The sequence below is a fragment of the Gekko japonicus genome, unplaced genomic scaffold, assembly GCF_001447785.1.
Source record: "Gekko japonicus isolate JY-2015 unplaced genomic scaffold, Gekko_japonicus_V1.1 scaffold3403, whole genome shotgun sequence".
Lineage (NCBI taxonomy): Eukaryota > Metazoa > Chordata > Lepidosauria > Squamata > Gekkonidae > Gekko > Gekko japonicus.
In genome coordinates, this window is record NW_015176079.1 from 81,198 (window position 1) to 94,926 (window position 13,729).

The 13,729-nt window shown below is 47.9% G+C and overlaps 1 protein-coding gene across 1 annotated transcript in view; it reads left to right on the top strand.

Moving 5' to 3' along the window:
• Positions 1–13,729, top strand: part of LOC107123473 (vasoactive intestinal polypeptide receptor-like) — a gene marked incomplete at its 5' end in the record, with an annotated part of 92,234 nt that overhangs the window by 55,921 nt on the left and 22,584 nt on the right. The window contains 4 exons of the mRNA XM_015426727.1: positions 4,974–5,124; positions 7,837–7,897; positions 10,081–10,147; positions 13,496–13,587. Of these exons, the coding sequence (XP_015282213.1) occupies positions 4,974–5,124; positions 7,837–7,897; positions 10,081–10,147; positions 13,496–13,587 (371 nt within the window). The remainder of the gene's footprint in view (positions 1–4,973; positions 5,125–7,836; positions 7,898–10,080; positions 10,148–13,495; positions 13,588–13,729) is intronic.

Genomic DNA, 13,729 nt, shown 5'->3' on the forward strand with positions numbered 1-13,729 from the left:
CCATGCGGATGGAATTGGCTGATGGAATTCTGGCCATTGTGTGAAAGAGAGTTGGACTGGATGGGCCCTTGGCCTGATCCAATATGACTTCTCTTACATTCTTATGTCTTGATCGTCTCTGCATTTGGGTTCCTCATGCCCACTGTGGCCTCCTACCTTTCACAGCTTTCTGCTCCCCCCATGACTATTGTTGATCTCTGACCTCATGTATGTATGTGGATATGAGTACATGCCTATATGGATGTTCATATGAATGCAGTTATGTGTGTGTGTTTCTCTCTGAAGGTAACACTTCAGGCATCCGATAGCACCGGCTCAATAGGCTTGCTAAGTCCCCCCGGGGGGGGGGAAACCCCCGCCCCAGAGGCCCGTTCCTCGCCACCGGCGGATCGGGCCCCGGGGGGAACTCCACCCTGACGTGCACGTCACTCGGAAGTGATGCGGCCACGCCGGGCAAGCTGGGGGTGGGGCCACAGTAATCCGAGGGAAAACTCTATGGTTTTCCCTTGGATGGTCGTGGCCCTGCCCACGGCGTGCCCGCGTCACTTCTGGGTGACATGGATGCGGCGCGCGCTCTAGCTGCCGACCGGGAGTCCCCCGCTGCGGCTAAATTCTCACTTGGCAACCCTACGGCTCAATAAATGTGGCGGTCTTTAAGGAGGCATAACATTTGGTTTCGCTCCAACAGTCACACACGGCTAGCTACCGCTCTGGAATCCAAAATGATCCCTGTAGCTGCAATTGAGAAGAGGAAGCTATGAATTATCCTGCATTTCCATACTTCATTCTTCCCAAGACTAGGCTGCGGTGTACTCATTCTCACATTCCCCCCCCCCAATAGTTCCTGAGTAATTTCAGTGTTTTATTAGGATGATGGTGGGTGGGTGTTATTCATAATTCTTCATCTTTGTTCAGCACACACTGGGTATCAGTCGAGTCAGCCTGTCATCTAATCCATTCCACCGCAGAGCCCAGAGCCCCATCGATCGCTTTCCCATTTTATCCACACAAAAACCATGTGAGTTTAAGTGAAGGTGAGAGAGTGGGAGAGCCCTGAGGCCACCCAGCTAGGTTCACAGTGACGCTGGGATGTGAACCCGGGCTCCAGCTAGCGGATATTGTGGAGATAAATGTCTCAAGCTGTGCTGATCCCGGTGGGAGGGGGGGTTTTCTCCTTGCATTTGGTCATCCTCAGAGGTATTCGAGAAACCTCGTAGTAAGGTGATACGTCTGAAGCGTAAGCCGTTTTGTGTTTCAGCAGAAGCAGCAGGTCAGTCGTGGGGGACACCTGCTGCATCCAGAGAGGTTATATGTAGGAACCAGTGTTCCCTTTAAGCTGAGTTAGGGTGAGCTAGCTCACAGTTTTTTAGCCTCTGGCTCACACGTTTTTGTCTTCGCTCGGGAAGGATGGCTCCAGAGCAAACTAATTTATCCAGTAGCCAAATAGATCGCTCACAACTTTAATGCCAGCAGCTCACAAAGTAGAATTTTTGCTCACAAGACTCCACAGCTTAGAGGGAACAGGAACGTGTCAGAATCGAGTCCAGTAGAACCTCAAAGACCCACAAGGTTTCCAGGGAGTGCACTAGCAATAATACTTAATTAATAATTTTTGTATGGCGTGTGTAGAATAGCCAGGAGATCCTAAGATTGTCTGGCAGCCAGAAGTTCTAGCTCTTTTAGCATTATGCACCACTAGGTGGTGAGCTAGACTTTGTTTTTAAGGCAAGAGACATTTCTGAGATGGTTTGCTTTGCCTGCCTGGCGTTGTGTGTAGAACAGCCAGCATATCCTCAGGAAACAGGAAACCTCCTCAGGAAACAATCCATATACAAAAGAACCTCCTGAGGAAAGCTCCTCCATTAGCATGTTCCCAGCTTGGAGAACTCCTACAAGATAATGACTCAGCCCTACCCCACCTTCCTGAGTAGATATAAATTACCTGCCTGCCATTTTCTTCTCACCTTGACACAGAGAGTCCTCCATCTTTGTGTGTTATACCTCTGAGGATGCCAGTCACAGTTACTGGCGAAACGTCAGGTCCTACAATGCTAAGACCACGGCCATACAACCCAGAAAATCTACAACAGCTAATGAACTCCGGCCGTGAATGCCTTCGACAACGGATCCTAAGATTGTCTGGCAGCCAGAAGTTCTAGCTCTTTTAGCTTTACGCACCACTAGGTGGCGAGCTAGACTTTCTTTTTAAGACAAGAGACATTTCAGAGACAGTTTGCCATTGTCTGCCTGGCATTGTGTGTAGAACAGCCAGGAGATCCTAAGATTGTCTGGCAGCCTGAAGTTCTAGCTCTTTTAGCATTATGCACCAATAGATGGCGAGCTGGACTTTGTTTTTAGGGTGATCTCTGACAAAGGGAGCTCTGATTCTCCAAAACTTATCACCTGGAAGTCTGGCTGGACTGTAAGGTGATATTGGACTCGAATCTAGTTCTTCTACTACAGACCAACATGGCTGTCTTGGAGATCTCCCAGAATTACAATTGATCTCCAGACTACGGAGTCCAGCCCCTGAGGGAAATGGCAGCTTTACCGGGTGGGCTGTATGGCGTTATAACCTGCGACGGCCCCTCCCCTCCACAAGCCCCGCCCTCCCCAGGCTCCACCCCCACAATCTCCAGGTACCTCCCAACCCTGAGCTGACAGCCCCAAGCTGCTCAGAGCAGGGTCCTGTCTCCTTAGGGTGCATCACACCAATCTGCTCACAACTCACATCTGGCAAGCCTCTCTCTTTATTGTGTCACTTGCCTCACATCATAAGAACAGGAGAGACGCCAATGTTGGATCAGGCCAAAGGCCCATTCCGTCCAACACTCTGTGTCACACAGTGGCCAAAAATACCAGGTGCCATCAGGAGGTCCACCAGTGGGGCCAGGACACTAGAAGCCCTCCCACTGTTGCCCCCCCAAGCACCAAAAAGACATAGCATCCCTTGCCCCAGACTGAGAGTTCCTCTCTATACCTTGTGGCTAATAGCCCCTGATGGACCTCAGCTCCATATGCTTATCCAGGGCTATTTTTGGGCAGGAACGCACAGGAACGGAGTTCCGGCTGGCTCACGAGTTGGCCACGCCCAGCAAGAACTCATTAGCATAACAGGCCACACCCAATAGCAGAAACTCATTAGGATTGGCTACTTTAGGGGTGTGTGGCCTAACATGCAAAGGAGTTCCTGCTACAAGAAAAGTCCTGGGTTTTGACAACAAACAAGGTAAACAGAATAACAAGCAAAAAGTGGGTGTAGCTGGATGACCACACTTCTGGTAACGTGGGGTGTGGCCTAATGTGCTAATGAGTGGTGCTGTCAGGGTGTGCCCTAATATGCTAATGAGTTTCTGGTGTTGTGAGTGGCCTATTATGCTAATGAGTTCCTCCTGGGCTTTTTCTATAAAAAGAGCCCTGTATCTAATTCCCTCTTGAAGCTGCCCATGCTTGTAGCTGCCACCACCTCCCGTGGCAGTGAATTCCATGTGTTCATCACTCTTTGGGTGAAGAAGGACTTCCTTTGATCCGTTCTAACCCGACTGCTCTGCAATTTCCTTGAGTGCCCACGAATTCTTGTATTGTGAGAAAGGGAGAAAAGGACTTATTTCTCGGCCTGCTCTATCCCATGCATAATCTTATAAACCTCGATCATGTCACCCCTCAGTTGTCGTTTCTCCAAGGTAAAGAGCCCCAAGCGCTTTAACTTTGACATCCAAAGCCCCCCACCATGTATTATCATTATATTTCATTGCCGCCTCTCACAGTCTCCAGGCGGCTAAGAACAGCTAAAATATTAACAGACATCAATTAAAAACATAACACGAATAAAGCTAAAAGGCAGCCCACATAAACAGACCCGACTAATGAAAAGCGAAATGGAAGAGCTCTGCTTTGCAGGCCCTGCAGAACTTAGATCTGTGCACCTCGCCGTCTAGTCATGCCGGCCACATGACCACGGAAACGTCTTCGGACAGCGCTGGCTCTTCGGCTTGGAAACAGAGGATTTATCCTCTGGTTACAGTAACATCTGAACTGAGGATTTATCCTCTGGTTACAGTAACATCTGAACTGAGGATTTATCCTCTGGTTACAGTAACATCTGAACTGAACAGAACTGCTGTCAGTTCTAGCCCACACTGGCGTGAGCTACCAGCCTTGTCCCCAGCTCGCCCTCTACCCAGCGGTTCGAAAGCTTCAGAGAATAGATAAAATGGGTATCACTCCTTAGAGAGGGTGGGCACACTAAAACCCCCCGATGGGGGGAGGTGTTAGCCGGCGAAACGCAATGTCCGGCTCGGAAGCTCGGAAGCCTGGAAAGATCTCTTCGGCATTAAGAAGCCTGCGATGGGCCAATCCGGCCAGGCGGTGGCAGTGCGGCACTGCGACTCGAAGCAGTCCTGGAAAAACTGACGTCATCAAGCCAAGCCGAGTGAATGCCGTCTGGAACATGTCTAAGTCTACAGCTGAACAAAATGCCTGTCGGCGGCAAATGTGTGTGCCTTAAAAGATTTATATGTTGTCCTCCCTTACCCCCTATGAATCATTGTTAGTCCCTTGTTAATATGTGTAACTGTAAATCGCTCAGAGCCAGCAGCTCTGCAGGATTGAGCGATTAATAAATCGAAAGATATTATTATTATTATTATTATTATTATTATTATCATCATCATCACCATCATCATCATTATCATCATCATCATCCCTAGAGTCGGATTCAACTGGCTTTCGAGCAAGGGAAACCTTTACTGTTACCTAATAATTGTTTATACAAATTTTCAGTTGTTTGCATAAATGTCTAGTGTTCTATTTATAAAGGCATTAGGTTTGTTGATTGGTTTGGTCTTCATTTTTATACACAGTTTCTTTTTGGTTGTTGTTGTTGGAAGACTCCTTCTACAGCAGAAGCTGCAGACAAACTTCTCCAGTTGAAGTTCCCCTCCGTGAAATGGGTTTTCCACCTCTCCTTTCAGGTCGGCTGCAAGGTGACAATGGTCTTCTTCCAGTATTGCATCATGGCCAACTTTTTTTGGCTCCTGGTCGAAGGCTTGTACCTTCACACCCTGCTGGTCATCTCCTTTTCGGAGAAGAAGTACTTCTGGTGGTACATCCTGATTGGCTGGGGTATGTATGTCTTTATTGGTTGGTCCATTTGATCCTAGTGGATGCATTTGTCTGCCAGCTTTCAGTCATCGCCATTGAAGAGGTTTTACAGAGGAAAATAAGACTCATAAATCCTCAATAGAATACACATTTTTCAAAAAGAAAAAGGGGGACAGGAACATAAGAACATCAGAAGAGCCCTGCTGGATCAGGCCAGTGGTCCATCTAGTCCACATCCTGTCTCACACATTGGCCAACCAGTTCTTCTGGAGGGCCAACAACAGGGCATAGAGGCCGAGGCCTTCCCCTGATAAGAACAGCGCAAGAGTCCTGCTGGATCAGGCCAGTGGTCCATCTAGTCCACATCCTGTCTCACACATTGGCCAACCAGTTCTTCTGGGCATAGAGGCTGAGGGCATAGAGGCCGAGGCCTTCCCCTGATAAGAACAGCGCAAGAGTCCTGCTGGATCAGGCCAGTGGTCCATCTAGTCCACATCCTGTCTCACACATTGGCCAACCAGTTCTTCTGGAGGGCCAACAACAGGGCATAGAGGCCGAGGCCTTCCCCTGATAAGAACAGCGCAAGAGTCCTGCTGGATCAGGCCAGTGGTCCATCTAGTCCACATCCTGTCTCACACAGGGGCCACCCAGTTCTTCTGGAGGGCCAACAACAGGGCAATAGAGGCCGAGGCCTTCCCCTTATAAGAACCTCAGAACAGCTCTGCTGGATCAGACTAACAGTCCATCTGGTCCAGCATCCGGACTCACATAGTGGCCAACCAGTTCCTCTGAATGGCCAACAATAGGGCATAGAGACCGAAGCCTTCCCCTGATGTTGCCTCCTGGCTCTTGGATTTAGAGAATTAGTGCCTCTGAATGTGGAGGTTCCCCTCAGTCCCCAAGGCTAATAGCCACTGGCAGACTTATCCTCCATGAATCTATCTAATTCCCTTTTAAAGCTACTTATTCCTGTGGCCATCACAACATCCTCTGGCAGCGAACTCCGTATTTTAATCACTTTCTGTGTAAAGTAGTATTTCCTTTTATCTGTCCTGAACCCACCGCCCATCAGCTTCACCGGACGCCCTCGAGTGCCCGGAATCCAGGTGAGTCCTAGAGATCGCCCAGAATCACAACCAATCTCCAGAAAACTGAGATCAGTTTCCCTGGGAAACATGGCTGTTTTGGAGAGTGGACTCTATGGCTGTCCCAATGAGGTCAGTCTCCGCCTTAAATCTGCTTCAACTCGTCTCCAGACTACAGAGATCAGTTCCCCAGGAGAAAATGGATGCTTTAGAGGGTGGGCTTTATGGCGTTGTACCTAGAGATGTGAAGGCCCGGAAAAAAACTGGAAAAATTCAGGGAAAAACCGGGTTTTTCCCGGTTTTTTCCTGAAGATTTTTTGTTTTTTCCCCAAAAATTGGAAAAATTGAAAAAAGAAAAGAAAAGGAAAAAAATGATTATGGAACGTTTTATTTTAACATGATGAATAAAATATTTTAAGACAAGGTGTTCAAATATTTTCCAAATCATTTCTAAAATATATATATGCGGTATCAGATTGATCTAATTTCTGTGCACTGAGGACAAGCAAGTCCTAGGTTACAAACTGAACTCTCCAATGCAAGAACAAGATGCATTTCTTCCTTTAGGAGGTGTGATTGTCAGAAGAAAATAAAAAAGTTTCAGTTTTGTTTTTGCATGTGGGGTGGGTATTCTGTTTGTAATAATTGTTTGGATACACTATATTTTTAATATGCTCGTTGTGATAATTTCGTGCCAAGTAAAAATGTCCATAGTCATATTTTATGTTCCTAAAGTAACAGAATGACTTTCAATCTAAAAAATACAAAATAAATGCTAATGTAGCATTTTTTTCAATTTTTCTGAACATTTCCGTTTTCCCCCCCAAAAAAACGGGGGGGGAAACGGGGGGTTTTGCGAGCTTCAAAATTTTCAGAAATTTTACATCTCTAGTTGTACCCCACCAAAGTCCCTGTCCTCCCCGGGCTCCGCCCTCAAATCTCCAGGAATTTCCCAACCTGGATCTGGCAACCCTACCCACCCATCCCTCGCCGGTGGGTGGGGGGACCTGGCAACCCTATTTTCTGGAGATTTGAGGGATGGTTCCTGGGGAGGGGACGGACCTCAATGGGGTACAGTGCCATAGAGTCCGCCATTTTCTCAGTGAGAACGAATTCATGTTGTCTGGGGATCAGTTGCAATTCTTGGAGATCTCCAGGCCCCACCTGGAGGTTGGCATCCCTATTGGAAAGATGACAAGAAATTAGCAGGGATCTCGCAACAAGATAAGCGACGGCCGCCCCTCTTCCCTGACCCAGATCAGCAGAATTCCACGGTCGCGACATCCAGAATCGAGGTGCCTCCGAAGCAGTGTTCCCTCTAATCTGAGTTAGTGTGAGCTAGCTCACCATTTCTTAGCCTCCGGCTCACACACTTTCGTCTCAGCTCAGGAAGGGATGGCTCCAGAGCAGACTAGTTTATGCAGCAGCCAAATGGCTTGCTCACCACTCTACTGTCAGTAGCTCACAAAGTAGAATTTTTGCTCACAAGACTCCACAGCTTAGAGGGGGCATCGCTCCAAAGTACATTGTTATGTTAAAAACTGGGATTCTGTGGAATAGCCTAGCGCCCCCTAGAGGTCTCTCTGTGTGTTTGGGTTGTTGTGTTGTTGTTTTTTGTGGTCCTCATCCAGCCGATCTTTTCTCACAGGGGCACCCACATTGTTTACCAGCCTTTGGACGATCATGAAGGTTTACTTTGATGATGTCGGGTAAGTGTGCAATCGGGGATGGTTACTGTAATGTATTCAGAAGCTGCCCTGAATGCATTAAGATGAAGTGAAATCATCTCATAGGGAAGCTATGCTGAGCTTCGTCTTGGCCAGGGATTCGCGCCAAGACTAATGCGACTAATCACATTCAAACAGACGGGAAGCGGGAACGCTTGTGATTGGACCTTATGCACTCAACCTGATAGGTTGATATTTGTATAGGAGGTGTGGCTACATTAGCCCGGAATGTTTAAATACCGAGCAGCTGCAATGGAGAAGCTGTTCGGGCTATCGAATGTTGTACCGTGTTGGAGAAGTGATCATCGAGCTGAATAAACCTGAGTTTTTGCTGAAATCACTCTCCGGCTATTTGTTAAGCACCAGACTTAACAATTGGCGGCGAGGATGGGATTCTAGTGCGGGTAGGCAGCCCCGCTAAGTCCCAACCCACGACGGACAACGAGTGAGCGGCAGCTCACAGTGGCAGAGCAGCAACAGGTACTGCCTGAGCAAGTGGCAGCGATTGCAGCTATGGCCAATAGCCCGAAGTTCGAGGCATTCAAACCAGCGACCGAGGCTCTAAAACACCCTGCTCAATGAGCTTGTCCAACTCAGCGTCGATCCTCGGCTTAAGCGGGATAGGAACCTTCCTATATTTGAGGCAGATTGGCGTTACCGCAGGATCGAGCTCAAACGACACCGGGGGCCCAGTATATTTACCAAGACCTCCCCCAAACACATCAGTTACCATTAAGGACTGGGCCATTTCCTGGTTGGAAGGACCATTGGGAAGTTGTCCTCCGGACGGTCCTGTCTCATTGCAGGGACCCCAGAGCATTCTTCCATTTCCTGGTGCCTTGCCTAATGCCAGACCTGGACTACAAGTCCACAGGTGATAATGCTGGGAACAGGGGCCCTCAACCTTTTTGAGCCTGTGGGCAGTTTTGGAATTCTGTCGTGGGGTGGTGGGTGCAGCCACAAAATGGCTGCCACGGGAGACAGAGCCACCCACAGAATATCAGGGAGTAAGAAGAGGAGAAGAGATTGGATTTATAACCCCGCCCTTCATTACCCGAAGGAGTCTCAGACAGGGCTCTTTTTGTAGAAAAAGCCCAGGAGGAACTCATTACCATAATAGGCCACACCCAATGGCAGAAACTCATTAGCCTATTAGGCCACACCCCTGACAGCACAGCTCATTAGCACATTAGGTCGCACCCCCATGTTACCAGAAGTGTGGTCATCCAGCCACACCCACCTTTTGCTTCTTATTCTGTTTACCTTGTCTGTTGTCAAAACCCTGGGCCTTTTTTGTAGCAGGAACTCCTTTGCATGTTAGGCCACACACACCTAATGTAGCCAATCCTAATGAGTCTCTGCTGTTGGGTGTGGCCTGTTATGCTAATGAGTTCCTGCTGGGTGTGGCCAACTCGTGAGCCAGCCGGAACTCCGTTCCTGTGCGTTCCTGCCCAAAAATAGCCCTGGTCTCAGAACAGTTTACAATCTCCTTTCCCTTCCTCTCCCCACAACAGACACCCTGTGAGGTAGGTGGGGCTGAGAGAGCTCTCTCGAGGACTGCTCCTGAGAGAAGCGCTCTGAGAGAACTTGTGACTGACCCAAGTTCACACCAGCATGTGGAGGAGTCGGGAATCAAACCCGGTTCTCCCAGATTAGAGTCTGCGCTCCTAAGCACTACACCAGACTGTGTCTCTCATGCAGAAAGGGCCAAAAGCGTACAAATCACAGCAGTTAAGTGATCTACAGAGGTCCCAAGTTTAACCTTCCTAGATGGTAGGAAAAGTTGTTGGCATGTCGATTAATGCATTATCTTCCTCTTCCAGTTCGGTGTAGTGGTTAAGTGCGCAGACTCTAATCTGGGAGAACCAGGTTCGATTCCCCATTCCTCCACTTTCACCTGGCTGGATGACCTTGGGCAAGCCCTAGTTCTGATAAGAGCTGTTCTTGAAATAGAGCAGTTTCTGCCAGAGCTCTCTCAGCCCCACCTACCTCCCAGGGTGTCTGTTGTGGGGAGGGGAAGGGAAAGGAGTTTGTCAGCCGCTCTGAGCCTCCTTGGGGTAGTGAAGGGTGGGGTATAAATCCAATCCCCTCCTCCTCCTCCTCCTCCTCCTCCTCCTCCTCCCTCCTGAATTACGTTCATCCATGTTTGTTATTTTTTGTTTCAGTTGCTGGGACTTAATTGAACATCATTACTGGTGGATCATCAAAACTCCCATCCTGGTTTCTATATTGGTAACGTATCTGCATTTTTCTCTACCTCTTCACTGCCTCCTTTAGCTACCCCCCCCATTGCAACTAGATCCTCTACAGAAAAAAACAAACAGAAGTAGTACAATACTTTATTAACAGACTCTCGATTGGTAGCATGCTGGACCTTGTCTGTAAGCAACAGAACTAGAATTACGACCTTGGCCCTATTTCACATCAAATTCAGTTCATGCCTGTGTTTTGATGCATTCCTGGACGTTTTATGATCCTACGCGTTGGATCCCCTTTCTTTGGAGTTCGATCCCCTTTCTTTGGAGTTGCGGTGGCTCAAGTGGTTAAGACGCTGAACTGCAGGCTGTGGAAGGTCGGTAGTTCAGCAGTTCGAGACCCGGGTGCCGCATGACGGAGTGAGCTCCTGTCTCTAGTTCCAGCTCCTGCCAACCTAGCAGTTCGAAAGCAAGACATTGCAAGTAGATAAATAGGTACCACTTCGGTGGGAAGGTAACAGCGTTCTGTACGCCTTGGTGTTTAGTCATGCCGGCCACATGACCACGGAAACATCTTCGGACAGCGCTGGCTCTTTGGCTTTGAAACGTAGATGAGCACCGCAACCCTAGAGTCGGATTCGACTGGCTTTTGAGCAAGGGAACCTTTACCTTTACCTTTATCCCCTTTCTTAAAGGTACAGCGCCACAAGGATTTCTCTTGTAAATGCTTTTTTCAATCATTTAAAAACATCTTTTAAGGGCGTGCGCTCCTTTAAGCAGAGTAGGGGGCTGTAGTTGACTAATTCCTGCACTGAGCAAGGGGGTTGGAGTAGGTGACCTCTAGGATCCCTCCTAAAGCTGTGTCAAGAAACTGGTCTCCTTTAAGAGAGTTTTTCTGCCTAAGCGTTTGCTTTCTTGACTGTAGAAGTCATCCCCCCCACCTGCCGGCTTGTTATCAGAATTGTTGCTTAGGCCGGCAGAAGTGATTAACTTGCAGCAGCTGAGAACTGTCGTCTACAGTGGTTGACAGCTTGCAATTTAGAGATCTATCCTGGCCACAGCTTTCAATTGGCTCCATGGCTTTTCTTTCTGCACTGAGAACTTCAGCCCCACCAGAAATAAAATTGCCCCACAAGCCACAAGATCCTGGCTACGGGCCTGCCAGGTGGGCAATGCTGGGGACCATGGAACCCACATGGAAAAAAGCCATCTGGGCTAGGAACTTGAATAAGGGGGAGAATTAGGGGAGAATAAATGGAAAAACGGCATGGATCCATCCTACCCAAAATGTCTTTATCATCTCAATTTTTGAGTCCTGCCAGTCAGCCTCCCAAGATTCCACAGTGTGTGCTGCCAACAATGAACTTTATCCAGCATGCAGTGATTGTCCCAATAACTCCCATCCATCTTCTGATATTGGCTCCACCCATTCTGTATTATGATATCACTAGGGCGGGTGGAGCTATTTGGAAAATTGCCTTTGGCTTGGTACACAGAGATAAGGTGGACTTGGGAAAGTAACTTGTCCCCATCCTATCTGATTACACAACTGTCTTTTTTTTAAAAATTGGAATTTCAGTGAAAGAAAGAGTTTACATTAGGCTGAAATTCAGTTTGTTAGTCAGCCTTTTATTCGCTGGGGACTGCATAAGTAGGGCTAATCCTACCCTTGCTGGATAGAAGAGCTGAGATACCATTTTGTCAAAAAAAGAAAAAGAAGAGTTATTTATTTCTTAATTTAGAAAACACGTTTCCTGCCTTTCTTCCTCTGAAGACTCAAGGCAGGCAAAAAGGAGATATAGAAGGCTAAGGAAGGAGATTTAATAGAAGGCACCAACGTTCCCTCTAAGCTGTGGAGTCCTGTGAGCAACAATTCTACTTTGTGAGCTACCGGCATTAAAGCTGTGGGCGAGCGATTTGGCTGCTGCATAAATGAGTTGGCTCTGGAGCCCTTCTTCCCGAGCTGAGACAAAAATGTGTGAGCCGGAGGCTAAAAAACTGTGAGCTGGCTCACACTGACTCAGCTTAGAGGGAACACTGGTCCCCATTGGGGAAAAAAGTGGAGTACAAATTTATTAATTTATTTATCAAATGTATACCCTGCCCTCCGGGCGGAGTCCAGCTCAAATGAAGTAAACAAATAATAAAGCTGGTAGGGGTGTATGTAGACAGACAAATAGGATCCTGCCTTGGGGACCCTATTTGGGTGGAAAGGCAGCACAACCTGCTGGATGACCTTGCGCAAGCCATTCGGCAGCAGACTGGTGGATGAAAGGTAAGGTGGGGTGTCTTCCTATAGGAAGGAGCCTGTTTTTTGCACTGTTGTTCAGCAGAAGGAAAAAGAATATTTCTGTTAGCCAGCCACTTCTTTTACCTTTGAAGAACAGCAGGCAGGAGGTGGGCAAAGGTAGGAGCTGAGGTACTCGCTTCTCTTCTGTGTAGCCTGAGGGGAGGAGGTATTCACTGTTCTTGCCTGTACGACTGGGCTTGGAATTCCAGTTCTTCTGTCGTAACACTGGAAAGCGAAGGCTAAGATCTGTGTTCGAATTCAAGATCCTTTCATCTCCACCAGTCAAGAATCCAGAAGCAAAGACAAGATTCGGTCCACATCCTAATCCAAATTCCACAAGACAGTGATATCCGCAAGAGTTCCGCATTCCGCAAACGAGAAGTTACATTCCCTGACTAGAAATATTTTGAGGGCCTTCTAATGAAGTTTCCTTCAGGGACCAGGATAGGAGTGTAGACCAGATCGCTCCACGGCATGTACTTCCATAAGCATGTACAAAGGGGAGGCATTCTCCAAGGGTGTGGATTACTAGCTCCCTCACAGCTTGTCTTTTAATCGTTTTCCGGCTCGAGGCGCTAACATTAGGCCACAGTGGCGCGCTGCGGTGAACTTCACCTCTCCGTCTCCTCCGACCTTCTTCCGACTAACCGAGAAAGAATCTTTTCCTGTCTCAGTGTCGACGCTGTGCCTAGCTGTGCTCTGTGGGTTTGACATCATCATACTTGGGATGTTATGACACAAAAGTCCCAAGCGGGCTGATGTCAGGCCTAAGATGGCTGCCGTCCTGTCTTGCTTTGCCTTGTAACTCACAGAGCGGTGTTCTATCTTCACGGTCTTTTTAATTACAGTGTCCCAGGAAAATCAATGTTACAATAGGGGCGGCCAGTTTTCAGGAACACTCGCCTTACAAGACCATTTTACCTCACATCCTGCCACACGTCTACACCAAGAGTGGTGTGAAACTCTCATTGTTCGATAGGATAATACAGATGATCGGGCTACCCATGGATCACAGAGGTCCCCTGAGGTACTTTGGCTTGGGCAAGAGGAGAAATTAAAAACTCCTTTCTTTTCCCGCTTTCTGTGCCCTCGCAGGTCAACTTTGTTCTCTTCATTTGCATTATCCGAATCCTTGTGCAGAAACTTCATTCTCCAGACGTCGGCCGAAACGAAACAAGCCAGTATTCGTAAGTTTGAGATCCTGGTTTTAACATTATTATTATTATTTATTATACTTATTGATCGCCCTATCCTGACTTGTGCCGGGCTCTGGGCGATGTACAGTATGGCATAAGCATTAGAAACAATATACAAACATTAAATATAATA